General features: G+C 38.8%; 1 protein-coding gene across 1 annotated transcript in view; it reads left to right on the top strand.

The window, feature by feature from the left end:
- The window catches only part of MSH3 (mutS homolog 3), a 159,962-nt gene that overhangs the window by 91,892 nt on the left and 50,273 nt on the right, over positions 1-17,797 (top strand). Inside the window, exons 18-19 of the mRNA XM_014857018.3 lie at positions 2,142-2,249; positions 9,776-9,887. Coding sequence (XP_014712504.2) covers positions 2,142-2,249; positions 9,776-9,887 — 220 coding nt within the window. The remainder of the gene's footprint in view (positions 1-2,141; positions 2,250-9,775; positions 9,888-17,797) is intronic.

Below are 17,797 nucleotides of genomic sequence, written 5' to 3'. Positions count from 1 at the left end.
TTTTTTCTTTTGAGGAAGATTAGCCCTGAGCTAACATCTGCCACCAATCTTCCTTTTTGGCTGAGGAAGACTGGCCCTGAGCTAACATCCATGCCCATCTTCCTCTACTTTATGTGTGGGACACCTGCCACAGCATGGCTTGACAAGCCATGTGTAGGTCTGCACCTGGGATTGCAACCAGCGAATCCCGGGCCGCCAAAGTGGAATATGTGAACTTAACCGATGTGCTACCAGGCCAGCCCCCCCGGAGATTTTAATTTACTTTGCACATACATAATTTCAAAAGTTTCTATAATGTACATATATTACTTTCAAAATAAGAAGAACATATTAAAATTTTTATCTACAAAAAGAATATTGGCTGAAATTTAGCTAGAGCATTTGCAGCTAGAGCCCCCACTTGAGAACAGCATTGATTGTTATGCACACTGTTTATTGAGGTGCCAGATGGTGTGAATATGATGTCATTCAAAAAATTAACCTCAATGATCCTGACATCAGAGGATTGAATACCAGTTATACAAATGTATTTTGTCTCTTACTGAGATGCTAACTGTTATGCATTAGTCATATTACTTTTGATCCAAATATTGCAAGAAATCAAGGCTGTGAGAAACTGTGAATGGAACCCTCTCTCTAAAAACATGCCTCTTCTTTTGTGTTCCAGAAAGTGGGCTGTGGGTATTGAATAATCTTCTTAACTGCAAATTTTTTAAAAAATGAATTCTCTCTCTCATACAGTAGTTGAAATATTTTAGAAATGCATTTGCAAATAGCAGATAAAATGTTTTCCATTTTTATTAGCTTCACATATCATTGAGTAACATCTGGTGGTAGACTTTTCTGGCTGTCATAACAGCTTTAGAACCCAAGTGTCTCAATCTGCTTCCCAGGCACCCAGCAGTATCTTTTGGCCAGAGATTAAATCATAGTGCTTTGGCTTCCTCCTGAAGGTGGTTGGCAGCTTAGTGACGAAGTTGCATGCTGTTACGTTATAAACCCTGTCTATTGGATTGTCACCTGAATTGCCCATTTTTCAAAGTATGGATAATCTCTCTGAAATTTGGCAAAGTATAGCAAATGGACAAAGACCAAGAAATCAAGCAAGGCTTTGTAAGAGATATGATGATGATATTTAAGGCTTACGATAGTTTTTCATTTTATTCATGTCTTATCTCTGTAATTGACATGAGAAAGAACATCGTTGTCCATATCAAAGTAATTACCTTATCATTTCCTTTTTTTTTTTTTTAAACTGAAATGGTACCCACTGAGAGCCATGTCACTCGTTTTAATCCTGGAAATTAGAAGATCATTAGGGACAGTTAGCTTCAACCTAAGGCTGCTGGGTAGTAGCAAATTAGAGTCTTGGTAGCCTGGACAGGGCCTGAGAAAGAAGGAGTGAAAGAAAAAATTGACTTTTTTTTTTTAGTGTCAAAGGTACTTGACACTCATCTCCAGAGATGCAAGAGCAGAAACATCAAATGTGGCTGCACTCTGGTGAAAGACTGGTCAATAATTAGAACAGAGACAGAATAGGCCACAGTCCAAAGGGTAAATGAGTGGTCAGATCTAAAATTGAAGCTAGACCAGGAAGGCCAAGGCATGATCACTGGGCAGCCACTCAGGAGTTTTGGGTCCGTGTAGCGTGTGGCATCTTCAGAACTCAGAGGCATTTTTAAGGTGGCAGTTGAGTGCTGCCTGTGTGATGCCAGGGGCCAATCCCCTTGTGTTTGGACTTTGCACAGACTCTTAACACTATTAATGGGGTTCATACCGTTTGTTTTGGTGAATTTTAATTCAGTGAGAAATAGATAAATTATATTCATTATGCTCTGTCTACTCAAAGCAGTATAAAATATGCCATAAATATATTTTTAATATATTAATAGTAGACATCTTTGTATAGAAGCTCTTTTAAATATATATAATTCTATCCAAATGAAACAAAAGGAAGCCTGAGTAATCAAGTTATTAAACAGAAGAGTAGTTTAATGTAGTTTCCGTCTCTCTTAACTGCTAGATATGCCTGGTTATTTTGTTTATGCTCCTCTTAGCTAATAAAATGATTACTTACCATACAGCTTTTATAGGTCTAAAAAATTGATTTGCTCACCTTTTTGTTGTTGTTGCTTCTGCAGGAATTTCAGTGAACATTATCACTCCTTGTGTAAAGCAGTGCATCACCTAGCAACTGTTGACTGCATTTTCTCCCTGGCCAAGGTCGCTAAGCAAGGAGACTACTGCAGGTAATATATTTTTTTATTTCTCCCCCTTTTCAGTGCTTTAGATCAGATGACATTATTCAGTTAATTTTATTGTTTTTATTACAAAATATTGAAATTACTCAAATATGTTGGACTCTTGGTAAAGCTGAATGTCATACACATATGGCTTGATATAAAATTAACAAATTCCTTTTCTTGCTTGCCCTATCATGGAGTACAATGAAAACAGATGTTCACTATAATTCTAGAGGTAAATGTTATATATTTCAATTTTTAAGTTTATGTGGGTGACATTTTTATAAAGGAGAAATCCTTTCATTTGTTAGCTTTGACTTGAACACTTTATACTATGTTTAACTTTATAATTATAAAAGTCTCATTTAAGTATCATTTAAATCAGATATGAGTGAGACTCAAGGTATGATTCATTCTAAGGCAAATTGCTCTCTGTTGCTCTCAAATTGCCCTTCTAAGAAGTCTAAAATCTTAACCTTGAGCCGAATCTTCATCTCAATGCTTTGTCCTCCAGACCCACTGGAGTGGGCATCCTGTCTTGCAGACCCACTGGGGCTATAGTCCTATTCCCTTAGCTTTGCTGGGCAAAGAGCTCCAGGCCACCCTGCCCCCATGGTGGCTCTGTGCTTGGGCCATGCCTCTGAGGTGGTTCTCTGTGGTAGCCTCACTTCCCCTTGGTGCTGTGTGCCCAAGCTTGCTCCTGCAGGTCCCCCAGCCAGGAATTGCTGCTGGTGGCTGTTTGTGGCTTAAGTGGGCGTTGCCCCATTGGGCGCTCTCTGGGGTCTTTTGTAAGAGCACATGCCCTTTCATGAGGGTTCTGCCCTTGTGACCTAATCACCTCCCGAAGGTCCCCCCTCCTAATACCATCACATTAGGTATTAAATTTCAACATATGATTTGGAGGGGGACACAAATATTCAGTCTGTAGCACAGAGCCCAGATTTTTCATATACTTAAGGAAACTAAGAGAATATTTAACTCACTGGCTTATTGTGAGGACTAAAAAGAAAATGTAGAGGAGAGACTGCCCATGAGTGCTTGTGCACACCGACTTCCTGAGTAGACATGCTGCGCTTTTGTACTTCCTTCGTAGCTTGATTTCCTCTCTAATTTGTGCTGAATACCTTTTTTAAAATTTAAATATCCCCTGTACCTAGTGTAGTACCCATAGTGGATGTTAAAAAACAGTTTGTTTAATGTAAAGCATTTATTTATTTTTGGGAGGAGAGTTGGAGGAATTGGCTACACCAGTTGTAGACCCAAAATGTACTGTTCGCTGATTTGTTTCATTTGGTTTTGTTGTCTGTGTGTGGAGTGTAGCCACAGTGTCGGGCACAATAGTTTTGCTTAATACCGGTTCTTTGCATTTTCATTATTGCCCAATTTTTGGTCACATCTGACCAATTCAAACATACAGATTTGCCTAGTTAGTTAACTGTAGGCGTTATAGAGCTGAAACTTTACAGTGCAGTAAGTGGGGAAAAATTATATCCTATTTATCATCTATGAAAAATGAGTTATGTGAATTTACCACAGTTGAATCTCGTTCTGGGAGAATAAGAGTCTGCCTGCATTTGACTTGATTTCTTCCTTATGTATTGCGATCTTAGTAGGAGTTCTTTCTCAGTACACAAGGCACGTGAAGCAGAGTTTTCCTAATGGAATCTGTGTCTGAATCAAGCAGAGGATTGGCTACAACCTGTTCACTTAGTGTGTGTTCAGAGAAAGTTTCTTCCCGTTGAAAAATAGTTAGCCTGGTTTATCCCTTCTTCTCCTTCTTCAAGTGGCCTTTTGCCATTTGCTACTGATGCTGCTGCTGCAGCTCGAGAAAAAAGAAGGGCCTGTGTATGGTATGTGGTTTACTCCATTCACCGAACTGAAATGTTCAGATCTTTATATGTGTGTGCATATTTATATGTACACATAATGTAGAATTTAAAATATACATAATTTGCTGTGTGATGTGGTAACCAGAATCTACCTTTGATGTCAGAAGCCTGGTTCTAGCCCACTGCTGTCACTAACTAGCCATACACTGTACTCTTATTTAAATCTCAGGTATCCATATATCAAATTATAAGATGTAAAGTTAGGAATTAGTAAATGGGATAAATCTTAAAGTTGTAGGAATCCTTTACAGAGATGTAGTTTTGGCAGACACTCTGAGGAGTAAAAATGTATCCCTTATTATATTACTGTAAAACTATATGATTATTTCCTAGACTCATCAGAGATTTAACAAACACTTTTAGAGTATCTACTGTATGCAAGTTTGGTGCCAGATTTTTCAGTTTGGTGCTTCTTGTTCTGATGGCACCTTCCCGTATATATTGAGAGATTCCTTGATTTGCATAAGTAAAATCTGAATCTCTCTTTTAGGCATGTCCTTCAGAGTATAGGCTGTGGATCAGACAGGTGTGGGTTTGAATACTAGCTTCATTATTTAACAGCTGACCTTAAGCAAGTTACTTAACTTCTCTGATCCTCAGTTTCTGCATCGACAAAATAACACCTACCTCTCAGACGTGTTGTGCAGATTAAATGAATTAAGATAGATGAAACGTCTAAGCAGGATCAGGGAGATAATAAACATTTAGTAAATGACAGTTATTACAGATGTTTATTCAAAATCAGAAAGAAGTATTATAAAATTCTGTCTTTAATAAAAAAATCTGAACTTAAGGGTTGTTAGTATCTTTCATACCTGTAATAATTGGTTTTTTAAAAATCATTTTTAGTTCTCTGTCAATTCTTAATCTTGTCTGTCTCCTTGAACACAGTAAGCATAGTTATCTTAGAGTCTGTATCTGATCATTCAAATATCTGGAGTCCTTGTGGATCTGTTTCTATTGTCTGTTATTTCTCTTGTTTTCATTCATGTATCTCCTTGAATGCCTGGTTATTTTGATTATCTTCTGTGTATTTTGCATTGTATCTGCAAAATCATTTTTAGAAATAATTTGATGTTATATTCCTTCTGAAGGAGTCACATTTGCTTCTACCAGATGTCTTAAGACACTCCTAACAGTCTAGCATCACTTAATCCGTATCGGGGCTTGAATGATTCAGAAATTCAAAGGCTGCACTTCTTACCTCAGATGCACCCTTTATACCTGATGTGCAGGCCCTTGATGTCTGAGTCCAGAGCAGAGCTGTCCATAGTGCTCAGCCTCAGCTGTTGCTGTCTCTCAGAAACCAGCAACCCCCTCCCTGGGCCTCTGTCCTGCCCCAGCTCCTGGCCTGGGAATCCCTGCTATCTTGTTAGTTATCAGGTGTCTTCAAGTACCTATTTATACTTTATCCCACTTTTTGTTTGTCCTCAGTAGAGGTTGTTCCAATCCACCTATTCTATCACTCAGACAATTTCAGGAAATGTTTCACGTGCTAAAATACTTTCCCAATTGGACATTGTATATTTTACATTAAGAAAAAGCCATCTGAAAAAATTTAAATAAAAAATTATGCCATAACCTTTAAGTAATGCAATCTCTTTTAGCAGCCGTAAAATTGAGTGTAAATAGCCATGAAATACAAAACTTTTATCCAAAATGCATTTTAAGCTACTATTTAAGTATCTGAAATGTATACTTTTTTTCTTAGATACCCAGCTTATTTAGAGATTTTAGTGTGTTTGAGCTATTGCAGTAAGTCAAATTGATTATTTGGCTTCATAATTGCAGTCTTTTCTTTCTAAATGCTATTACAACGTTTTATTCACTGTAGTCTAACATCAGGCAAAAATTTATATGTTAGGTCCTTCTAGCCAATTTATATTCTGGATATTAAATTCTTTTGCTAATATAGATTATGTTCTGTTTGTCTGGGGCATTTAAAGAAGAAAGATGTGATTTTAAAAATAGAAAATAAGATAAATTTATTCAAGATCAGTGTTTCATTCTTTCTAGGTAACATCCAGATTTCCTCGGTTCTTTTTCCATCAGTGCCATAGAAATCATCAACATGACTTTCATATCTTTCTTGCTATAACTATCCTGACCTAGTGTATCATCTCAGCTCTCTGAATTATCATTTTCTTCTTACTGTATCAGGAAGTATTTTGTAATTATATAATTTGATAGCAACAGAATAAGTCAGTGTAGATTTTAGAGCAGAACAAATCACTCAAAATTTTATTCTAAACTGAAAACCTTCCCAGGAAATCGTAGCAATGTCATGAATATGATTTATTGATTTCACTTGGCAGAGAACCTAGAATTTTATTTTAAAACTCATATCACTTACAGAAGGTTTCATTTTTCCTTTACAGTAAATTCATAACCCATTTAGATAAAAATCCTATCTTTAGAATTATACTCTAAAATCCAAGAACTGTTCTTTACTGTAATTTTAAATATTTCTTTCCAAAAAATGATTTCAAATTGTTTACTCAGAAGGTACATCGGTCACTTTCTTTAAGAAATGGGAGTGTACATTCTTGAGGTTTTGCTAGCCAGATATATTTAAGAAGAAGAATTCAAGTATTTAGGAAGGTAGTATCTTTTGGTGTTATGAGTAGGTTCAGAAATGTGCTTATATGTGCAAGTTCTGAGTCAAAGAACTTGATGGGGTCATTGATAGGATATTATGATGAAAAAGACCAACAAATGGCCAAGAAATTGATGAAAAGATGTTCAACCTTAGTAATCAATGAGTGCAAATTAAACAATGAGATAGCACTGTTCACTTAGCGCATTGTTAAAAATTAGAAAGTGTGGCAGCCGGCTCTGTGGCTGAGTGGTTAAGTTTGGTGTGCTCTGCTTCGGTGGTCTGGGTTGGTGGATGCAGATCCTGGTAGTGGACCTATACCACTTGTCAGCCATGCTGCGGCAGTGACCCACTTATGAAGTGGAGGACGATTGGCACAGATGTTAGCTCAGGGCTAATCTTCCTCAAGCAAAAAAAAAGAGCGAGATTGGCGGCAGATGTTAGTTCAGGGCTGATTTTCCTCAGCCAAAAAAAACAATACCAACTTTAGGTGAGGGCAAGAAAAAACAAGTCAACTTTCATATCCTGCTGGTGGGAAGGTAAATTGATATAGCTACTCTTATTTATTAAAAAATATGTGTAACCCATGACTTAGAAATTTCACTTCAAGAATTTCCTCTAGGTTAGAGAAACACTTGGACATATGCACATGGACATGTGTATAGGCTTGTTCATTGCAGCATTGTTTTTAACAGTGAAAATCTAGAAAATCTAAATGTTCAACAGCAGAGAACAGCTAACTCATCCATGCATCAGCTTCCAAAGAATGCTGAAGATCTGACAAGAAATGATCCTTAATCTTCAGTATACCATACCATCAAAGTCCATTGGACTTACTTTCAGTTTTTAGTGTCTTAAAGGCCTTCCAAAGAACAAAGAGAAAATTTACTTTTTTAAGAATAAAACTCATTCTGTCTTGCATTTACCATGTGGGTCCATTGGACCCTTTTGTAAATCTAAGATGCATTTTGGGATCTTTAATGATTTTATGTTTCCTATGTCTGAAACATTTTACTATTTCATCATCCTAGGAATTATTTCATCATTGTTTATCATTTATTCCCACTATGCTATGAAAGTCTAAAATAAGAAGAAAACTGGAGAATGATGATGCAAAACAGAGAGAAATCACTATCACGTCACTCTTCAGTTTTCTCACTGTGTTGCCTGAAGTGTTACGTCATCTTTCAAGAAGATACAAAAGAAGACTGGAGACTGGTGTAGTCTGCTTCGAACTTTCAATGAACAGAGTTGAGAATTAAGAATTTTTCATCATAATCACAGAGAAAAAAATTGACATAAGACATTTCAGTTATTAATTAATCAAAAGATGGATATGAAGAGAAAGGTGGCAGTGCTCTAGATAGTAATGATGATGGTGGAATTTCTTGTGTAAACAAAATCTCAGATTATGAGCGTTCAGATAACAATATCCTAGATGAATTGTCTCAAACTCAAGAATCAGTGTGTGAATAATTTATTTGTAAAGGCAAAATGAAATGTAGTATTCTCATCCAGTTAGTTCTTCCATAGGAAGCACACCTCCTGCAATATTTGGTGACAAGAATCTGGACCATCCTGTTTTGTAAAAGGACGTACGGCTGTGTTCTTTTATCTATTATGATGTTTCTGCACTAAAATTTATTTGATACTGTTTGTAGGTGGACAGGTGTGGAAGGCAGAAGATTGAAAGAAAATAGATAATGAGAAATAAGAATATTCATTTGGTTGATTATTCTCATTGTATTTATAAATATAAAAATGAGCATGTTTTGCAATTATGAAGCAGAGAAGATGGCTGTCTTCTCATCAACAAAATTATGAGCTTTGAAACATTTCAAAGAACTCTTATTGCTTTTTGTCAATGCAAGAGAAGAGCCAGAAATAGTAAGCTAGAACCTATTAGAAAGATATTGAAATCTAGAATTAGTATTTATAAATGAGTATGGTCCAGGTGTGTGAATGACAGCTGATGAGCAGTTAATGACATTCAGAGTATGTTGCCCATTTCAGGTATCTATGCCTTCAAAACCAGGAAAATATGGAATAAAAATTTGAGATTTTCTCTGTTTAAATTCTTACTAAAATTTGTCATGAGGTCCTTTTTTTCTTTACTACCTCTTTATTCTTACTTCTGCCAGTTATTTGTAAAATGACTTAGAAATACTTAAAAAAAATAAAAGAGTTTGTTGGACCCATCTGGTAAGTGGTGAAATATATTTTTTATGTATACTGAGAGTTAAAAAAATAATTGTGGAATAATATATTACAGTATGATTCTGTTTTTTTTTTTTTTTAAGAAATCACAACTGATGTGATGGGTGTATGTAAACCTAAATGCATAGAAGAAGCTTGGGAAGGGCAGACACCAAACTGGTCCCGTGGTAACCACTGGGGAGGAGCCCGAGAGTAGGACAGCGCTGTGGGAGCTTTGATCAGTGGGTAACGGTGTAGATAAAAACAGAAGGATGAAAGCTTAAAAAACAAGACCAGCAAGGCAAGAAAAATTTTTATGTCAAAAAAAGTGGAAGACACTAAAGCCCATAGAAAGATGTTTTAATTAAACAGAATATAAAAAATTTTAGCTCGTTTTGTCCCCAAGTCCAATATAATGTATATTAATGTAATAATTAAACCTAGAAATAATTTTACATTATTTCCTTTATTATGCTTATTACTGAAACTGGTTTAAGTGGCAATAATTTGAATGTTAATTTTTATTAATGAAAATACCTTAGAGAACAGTAGAAAAATAAGAAATAAAAAGGGTCTTATAAAGGCAGGTCTCAGTAGTGGAGCCGTAGTAAGACTCTGCTGAAGTGTGTGCTCAGAGCACTATCATTATAATAACTGCCTTCCCAATTCTTGTTTTATAATTAAATTTAACTTTTATACTCGAAGCCTTATTCTGAACATATGTTCTTAAAGTCGATGTTTAAGGTTTTGTTGTCTGACAGACTGGCCACAGAAATTTTTCATGTTATCTTAGAGATTTTTTTAAAGGCTATTTCCGTGCCTAGTAAATTGAAACATGCTTCTTTTTGCAGACCAACTCTACAAGAAGAAAGGAAAATCCTAATAAAAAATGGCCGGCATCCTGTGATTGACGTGTTGCTGGGAGAACAGGATCAGTACGTCCCCAATAGTACAAATTTATCAGTAAGTACTGCATTATGGCAAAAAATAAGTAAGAGATGGTGACATCGATCCCAAACTTTTAAATACCAAATAGTGTTTTTAAAATTTACGCAAGTTTTAACTTTGGCTTTAAATGGACTAATCCTTGGCTATAGTTTTATGTTCACCACCAAATATGGAATTGGTGCTATATCTAACGAGAGATTATCCATAGAGGGAAAGATTTAGCAGCTAAAGGATGAGTCTTAATTAATTAGTCTAGGGAACCCAGTAAAAATACTTTGTATTTATAAATGCCAGAAAATGCTGGTGGCGTGGAATCATACGATGGCTTTGCAAATTCCTGTGAGGGTGTAGTGTGATATGCTTTGTCTTGTGTTCTCCTATTTTCAGATGTTCTGTGAAAGAATGAGAGATGCTTCAGCTGATTTCAGATGAGAATTTTTGTCGTGTGGGCTAAAGTTCTCTAAATGATCTTAAATATTTCTTCATTTAACACGTACTTATTGAGTGCCTGTTTAGCCCTTGGTCGTGAAGCATGTATTAGGACAGAGAGTGGTAAGCAAAACAGAAATATTCTTGCCCTCAGGCAGAGAAGATAAGTTATTACAATACAGCTTGAGAAGTGCTGCAATACAGGAAACAAGGGCGTCTCGGGAGCATGGAGCAGGTCAACCTAACCCAGGGTAGGGGGAGCCTTTGGGGAGGTTTTTCCAGGGATGAGGTACTGACTGAAGAGGGAGTCACCGCAGGCTGGGGAAATGGAGAGGGGTGTTCAGGTTGAGGAACCAGCATGGCAGAGGCTGGGCGTGAGGCAGAGCAGGGTGAATTCAGGGAACAGAAGATGCTGAATAAGGGTTGGAGCATAGAGTGTAAAACAAAAAGTATTCAGAAATAAGGAAGCCAGTTTGCTTATATGCCATATTAAGGAATTTACATTATTTCCCCAAAAGATTGAGAATACAGCAAGAGAGTGATTGAAGCTGGGGGAAAAAGTGAGTGTGTGGGAGGGGAGGGTGTGTGTGTGTGTGTCTGTGTGTCATATACAGTTACATTGTCAAAGATAAAGCCCTACACCAATTAAAGCAGTAAGGGTAGTTTTATTCAGTATTGCAATAGGGTAAAGAGTCCAGTGTGAACCAAACTCAGCTTCAGTTTGTGCAGAGTGACTGCGTGTTTTAAAGGGAGAATGAGAGAATACAGAGGAGGAACAGGGATAAGAAAGCGTCCTGAGCAGATTCAGGCAAGTGGAAATTTACAAAAAGGGGAAAGAGGATTGGTTACTGTGAAACCATCTGGGTTTACTAACTGGCAACTGGTGTTTATCCCCACCCACAGGGACTGGGAAGGAGGGAGAGTTACCTCCTGGAATGTTTGCATTTCAAAGAGATGACTCTCAAGTCCTCAGAACACAGTTCTGGGTGGTAAAAGATTTACATCTCACAGTGGCAGAGAAAGAATTTATAATTGCGAACTTTCTGAAGTAAATGCTCTAAGAGGAGGTTCAGGAGCCCATCTGCCCATCACCAGATTTTGCCTGGAACAAACAGTAAATTCTCCTGGCAGTGTTGTACTTTCTCAGGCAGGCATTTTAAGAGGGACTGGGGTCGTCCTAAGGATGAGGCCTTGAGCTGTTAGAAACTGTGCTAGTGTTTGTTCTGATCTCTTGGTCGGGGGGTGGGCAGGGGATGGTAAATGAAATCATTTGTACTGAGAGGGTGCAGTTTTTATAGGCCCAGGTTGAGGTCTCATCAAGAAGAGAGCTTAGAGGATCCTGAGTAGAGTTTGGTCAAGGAGAAAGTCTTCGTCAACATAGAGTAAAATAGTCTGGTAATGAGACGAAAGAATGAATATTTAGGGAGGAGTTAAGAGAGAGAGGTTGTGTCAGAGAATGAGGTGCCTGATTTTAAGATTTCAGAGATAATGTTCTTCTGGGTGTTGGCAAGATCCTCGTTATGGCCATGGAAGGTGGATAGCAGAAGTGGAGAAGATCCTTGGAGATGAGGAGGTCAAAGAACAGAGTTTGGGAAAAAGTCATCCATGGGAATGTTGAAATCATCTAAGATAACAGCAAGATTTGTAGGGGGAGATGAAGGTAGCCCAGGTGTCAGAGATTCCAAGGGATGGAAACTGGTGACCTGGAGGTTTATAGATGCCTGCAGTGAGGACAAGTAGAGGTGGTGAAGCCCTAAAGAAGCAAGTAAGAAAGAACTCTGGACCCTGAGATACGTATGGTAGGATGTGGCGAAAAGCTCAGCCCCCAAATGAAGGGCTGCAGAGGAACAACAGCCGGGCTTCACTTTAAGCCAGTTTAGGAGGGAGATGTTAAGCAAGGAGGTTAGAAACGTGGAAGGACTGGGAAATTTTTCAGAGGACAGTGGGAGAATTCAAATGTAGGGGAGCAACTGGAAATTAGGTCAGAGAAGGGAGTGCAGAATAGCAAGGGACTTGGGACTATAATGGTATTCCATTTGGGGCTGTGAGAAAGGATGGCAAAGGTGTGGCAAGGAGAATTTGGCTGGCCACAGGGTGGTAAGTGAAAGGAAATGCTTTGAATTACGTCTAGTTTAATGTTACATTTTGATATCATACAGAGACTTTTTGGTATAACTTGATCCCCAAAGTCTATAAACTTGCTCATTCTAATTAGGGAATTTACAAATTACTTAATTTATCAAACCAAGTTAATAAGTACTAAGGCTTTTATTGTCGTTTAAAAGAAGACTATGTGAACATAGAATTTCTTTTTCAGTTCCCATACTACCAGTAGGATATAGCTTTTCCTGAGAAAGTGATATAGTTATAACATTTAGTACGTTGATTTATATTTTACTTATAAATCACTTAAACACCATTACCTGTCACTGCTCCCATCTCCCATCATGCCAACCAACCTGATCCCAAGTATGTTATCCTTAACGTTGATTTTTTTGTTTTTTATTTCCTTTTTCATTTTTTTTCCTCTTTCCCTCTTTCTTTTACAAGATATGCTATAATATTTAATAAGGCAAGATTTGAGAAACTAAAATAGCCTTCTACTTAATTACAAGAATGTTTTAAAGAAACATTGAACTCTTATATTTAGATTTCTGCAAAATAAGTGGAGTGATTTATTCCAGCAGGCATCTCAGAATATTCTAGAATATTCGTTTCTTTTACATATGCCTTTTCTAACTTGAGTAGGAGTTGATATAGAACTGTTGCTATGGTGAAGCGCATTCTGTTTTGCAGGGTATAAATTTATATATAGGGATAGTGTTGAAAAAGAACTTACTATGTAAAACTCAATTTAAAATATTTTATAAGTATTAATTATAAAATATAGTCTGAAAATAATTTCCTGAAAGTTGGTGGCATTGTTGCTTTTGGTAATCATGTAATTTTAAGAAATGGTCTTTCGTACATGTAATTATAAGTGTATTTTTCTGGATTCTGTATTATATGAACTTATTATAGTGCTTCTGAACAAGCGAACTTTCTGCGTACTTTTCCTTTCCTGGTTTTAAGAATAGTCCTTTTTTCCCCTTATATTTCATCATCTTGCATTTATTTGTGAATTTTTTATGAGCAGTATTTTATGAATGTTCTTATGGATTTTGACACACTGTATCTTAGTATTGTGCTTGATGTCAGACTTACAAAGAAGGGAGACATAATACCTCCCTAATCTGGTGGGGGGATATACCCAATTAAATTAACAGCAATAGAATATGTACTTACAAAGGCTATAAGGGAACTAACAGATTACCTGGTAGAGAAATTGGCAACTGACTTGAACAGGCATTTCAGAGTAGAAGATATCCAAATGGTCAATAAACAAACTAACATTTTGGGGGGGCCTGCTGTGCTAGGTTTTCTGGCAGAAATATAGGAAAGACTCAAGTAGAGAGGAACTGTGCTCTGAGGTGCTTCTGGGACGTTGGGTGGAGAGCCGCGGCAACGGTGAATATACAGGCTAGGAGAGAGGTCTGAGCTGGAGTGACGGAGTTTAGCGTGGTCCTGTGTGCACAGGGAGTTTTGGTCGGGGTCTGTCACGCAGGGAGAGTGTGTGAAACGTAAAGAAGGGTGAAGGCAGAGCCTCTCCGGCACTAGCACAGAAGGAGCAGGGTCGCTGAAAGCAGGTTCACGTGAAGAGACTTCTGAAGCATCTTTTAAACATGTTTTCTTGACCTTTTCATCAGAATTTGGGGGTCTAGTTTAATCTGAGCATCAAAAAAATAAAAACACAATGGTAACAAGATGCTGTTGTATATTCCTTACTAGCCTCTGAGACCCAGCTCTGTCTCAGCTTCTAGGAAACCTCGTTTGACTTCTCCAAGCAGAACTGAAAGGAATACTCTTTTAAACTCTTTTTTTGTTCCGTTGCCTGACTCACTGCATAATATGAGTAGATTTAGCAGCCGCTGGATCTTCCCACCCCCGTCTTGCCCCGCTCCAGTTCATTCTCCACGCTGCAGCCACAGGGCTTTTCCGAACCTGTCACATCACTCTCTTATTTGAATTAATGCTTACAATCCAGCCGTGTAGTTCCCAAGTCACCAGGTCTCTGGGTCTTGGCAGGTGGTATTCCCTCTGCCTAGAATGCCGTCTTTCCACACATCGTCCACTGCCGCCTCACACCCCCAGCCCCCACCCCACTGCTCTGCAGCTCCTGCTTGTTGAGTCTTATCTTAAATGTTACCTCTTGCACTAAGCCTTTCCTAAGTGGGTACCCCTGTCACAAACCCACTACGCTCCGTGTCTCCCCACTTTGGTACTTATTTCACTATATTATAACTGCCCTCTTTAGTTGGCTTGTGGTTCCCGGGGGACTAAGCTTGACGAGAACAGGGAATGGGCTCCTGGTCTAGGTGTAATCCTGCTGTCAGTCACAGCTGTCTGGCACACAGCAGGCACCCGATCAGATTTGTCAAATTAACAAGAATTAGCTACAAGCTTTGAGCGCTTTCCAAGTCTCACTTTCAATTTTTGCCTTTTTTCTGCACAAAATGTTATTTTTTGGGCTATTCTATGGAGATTTCACAGCTCTAGGAACAAGTATACTGTAGAACTAGAAGGGAAATTAGGGATCATTTAGAGTAGCCCCCTCTTCCTACCTGTGAGTGAACGAAGGCCCACTGGAGGGAATTGACCTGCTCCAGGTTGCCCGCGTCGCGCAGTCTTGGACTCGTTCCCAAACTTAGAAGTACTCTAAGGCGAGCCAGTGCTCTCCACGCTTTTTCAGGTCACAGCACACGTAGAAAATGGTAATACTTTGATGGTACCTTGGAATAAAAGGAGAAGGAAAAGGTTGCCCAGAGTGAAACACTTGCCCAGGCTGTCGCAGCCCCACCCACCACCTTGAAGGTCAGGCGGTCGGCACTTGGCACCCCTGCACCCTGTGAGGTAGGTCTGTGAGGCAGCCCAGGGCGTGACGTGCCAAGGCGTGCTTGGGAGATGCCGCTGTGATCCACTGCAGTCTCAGGATTGTTTGCTTATTAACCTGAATGGCTTTCTAATGGACGGATTTCCGACAGCAGTTAAAGTTGGGGTTTCTAGTTTGCTTGTGGGTTTTTGTTTTTGTTTTTAATATAAATAATACAAATTCACCTTACTGGGAGAGAGAAGGGGAGAAGTGTGGTTGACGGTTTCTCATTTTGTGGGAGGGAAGAGAATGAGTCAAATGTGCGAAGCTGGAAGATTGCTAGGAAGTGACCAAACCCTGTGGCTCTCTGTAGCCCAAAGGAAACCCACAGCCCCGGTGTTCTAGAGTGGGACTGGGTGGGCACTGGAATCCTGGTTACAGTCCCTTCCCCTGAGACCAAGAAGGGGCCTGGGGTGCCTCAATCCCTGGCACTGTGTGTGGCACAACGTAGGTGCTCGCATATTTGTTGCATGAATGATGTTGAAACTGGTGAAGATGAGGGAGTGCAGGAGGGGACCAAGGACCACAAACTTCCTGTTTCCTCCCTTCTCCCAGGACACGTATTAATAGCTGCTCAGACGAGGCTTGCTTTGGTTGTACAAAAGTTAAAAGTAAGGCTGATTACAATGCTGCTCATAAGCTATTGACTCTTTGTACCTAATTACAAGAAAACAACAACGCATACCATAAAATATGTCTGCATTTTAAGCTTAATTTAATTCCACAGCTGGATGATTCTTATAGATTTTGCTGTAAAGGTGTTTTTCACGTAGCACCGTCATTGGATCACATGGTTAAAAATTAGAGGAAATATTAATGGCATTTGAACATTGTTTTCTGTCACTCCTTTCCCCTGGTGTCCCTTTCTTCCTGCTTCTGAAACAGTGAGATCAGGTTATCATTGGGTACTTTTTAAAGTGTCCTGACCTGTGCTGCTCCCTCTGCCCAGAATGTTACTCTTCTCTCTTCCTGTCCCTTACCCATTGCCACTGATTGAACTCCTACTCATCCTTCAAGACCCAAAAGATATTACTGCCTCCTCAGAGCCTTCATCATCACTCTGGCCCAAGATAATCTCTTTCTATTCTAGGACTTTCTGTGTTCTGTTTTTTTAAATTCTTACCATGTACTCCTTTTTGGTGTACAGGTATAGTGGAAAAGTGCCTAACAGTGATAGGAGATATAAATTCAAATCCTGATCAGCTATTATTTTACTGTCATCTTGGACAGGCCACCATACTCGCTGGGCCTCAGTTTCTTCATTTAGAAAATGAGAGATTTGGCCTGAGTGACAGCTAGTTCTCAGTGGAATGTAAATTGGGCAGCATCCTGACGTCAGGAGGATTTGGACCCTTACCCCAGCATCTCAACACACAGCCTGTGCTCCTTCCAGCCTCACTGTCGCCGTCTTTGTGTTTGTCATTCACCTTAGGTTAAAAGTGTGAGGATTTCGCTGAGAGCTAGTCTAGAGGAGCCTTCGCTAGAGTAACATTTTCAGGGAATAGAACACTTGGAAACTGCCAAATTTTTTTAGCTGCAGCTATTATAAAAATGGTTCTACTATGATTCTTTTTTAAAGATAGGTGTCAATATCTGTACCTGTCAAGGAAGAAAGTGTTTTTTGCAGAAAATGAGCTGATGCACAAGTCTTGGGAATTAACATGTGACAATTTTAGTTGTTTTATTTTTTTCTGCTGTGCATCTTGTGACTTAGGGGTTATTCTGACTGATCGTCATTGCAATGTGCCCAGCGATGGACCCAAGGATGCTGGCCATGGGTCCAGCTAGGGCAGCTCTTCTCTTACTTAGAAGTGACTGATTCCCTGTCATTGAGCAAGGATCCCCTTTGAGACATCTGTCAGAGGATGATCTTCACTTAGCATCCCAGTTCTGCGGCTCAGTAGCTGTGCGTTACTGGGCAAGATTCTTAGCTTCTCCAAGCCTTTGTTTCCTCACCTGTGACGTGGGAATACAGAAATACTAGTATTACCCCGTGAGACTGTTGTGAGAACTAAATGAGATGATGCGCATAAAATCATTAACACAATGTCTGGCACTTGTTATCTGTGATTTTCTTATGATACCTTAAAATGTACCTTTTAATTTTTCATCTTTACTTCTCTTTTTTTCCCAAAGAAGATGGTAGATGTGGAAGTTGATTAGTTATCTCAAAAGTTGCTGGTTTACCCAGGACCAGATGGCTTTCCTGGGGAATTCTACCAAACTTTCAGAGAGGATTTAATACCTATCCTTTTCAAGCTATTCCAAAACATTAGGGAAGATGGAACACTTCCTAACACATTCTATGAGGCCAACATCACGCTGATACCAAAACCTGACAAGGACACCATGAAAAAAGAGAACTACAGGCCAATATCACTGATGAACATAGATGCAAAAATTCTAAACAAAATTTTGGCAACCAGAATTCAGCAATTCATCAAAAGAATCATACATCAGGATCAGGTGGGATTCATACCAGGGACACAGGGATGGTTCAACATCTGCAAATCAATCAACGTGATAC

The sequence above is a fragment of the Equus asinus genome, chromosome 9, assembly GCF_041296235.1.
Source record: "Equus asinus isolate D_3611 breed Donkey chromosome 9, EquAss-T2T_v2, whole genome shotgun sequence".
NCBI classification, from domain to species: Eukaryota; Metazoa; Chordata; class Mammalia; order Perissodactyla; family Equidae; genus Equus; species Equus asinus.
This window is presented reverse-complemented; position numbering and strand designations above follow the sequence as displayed.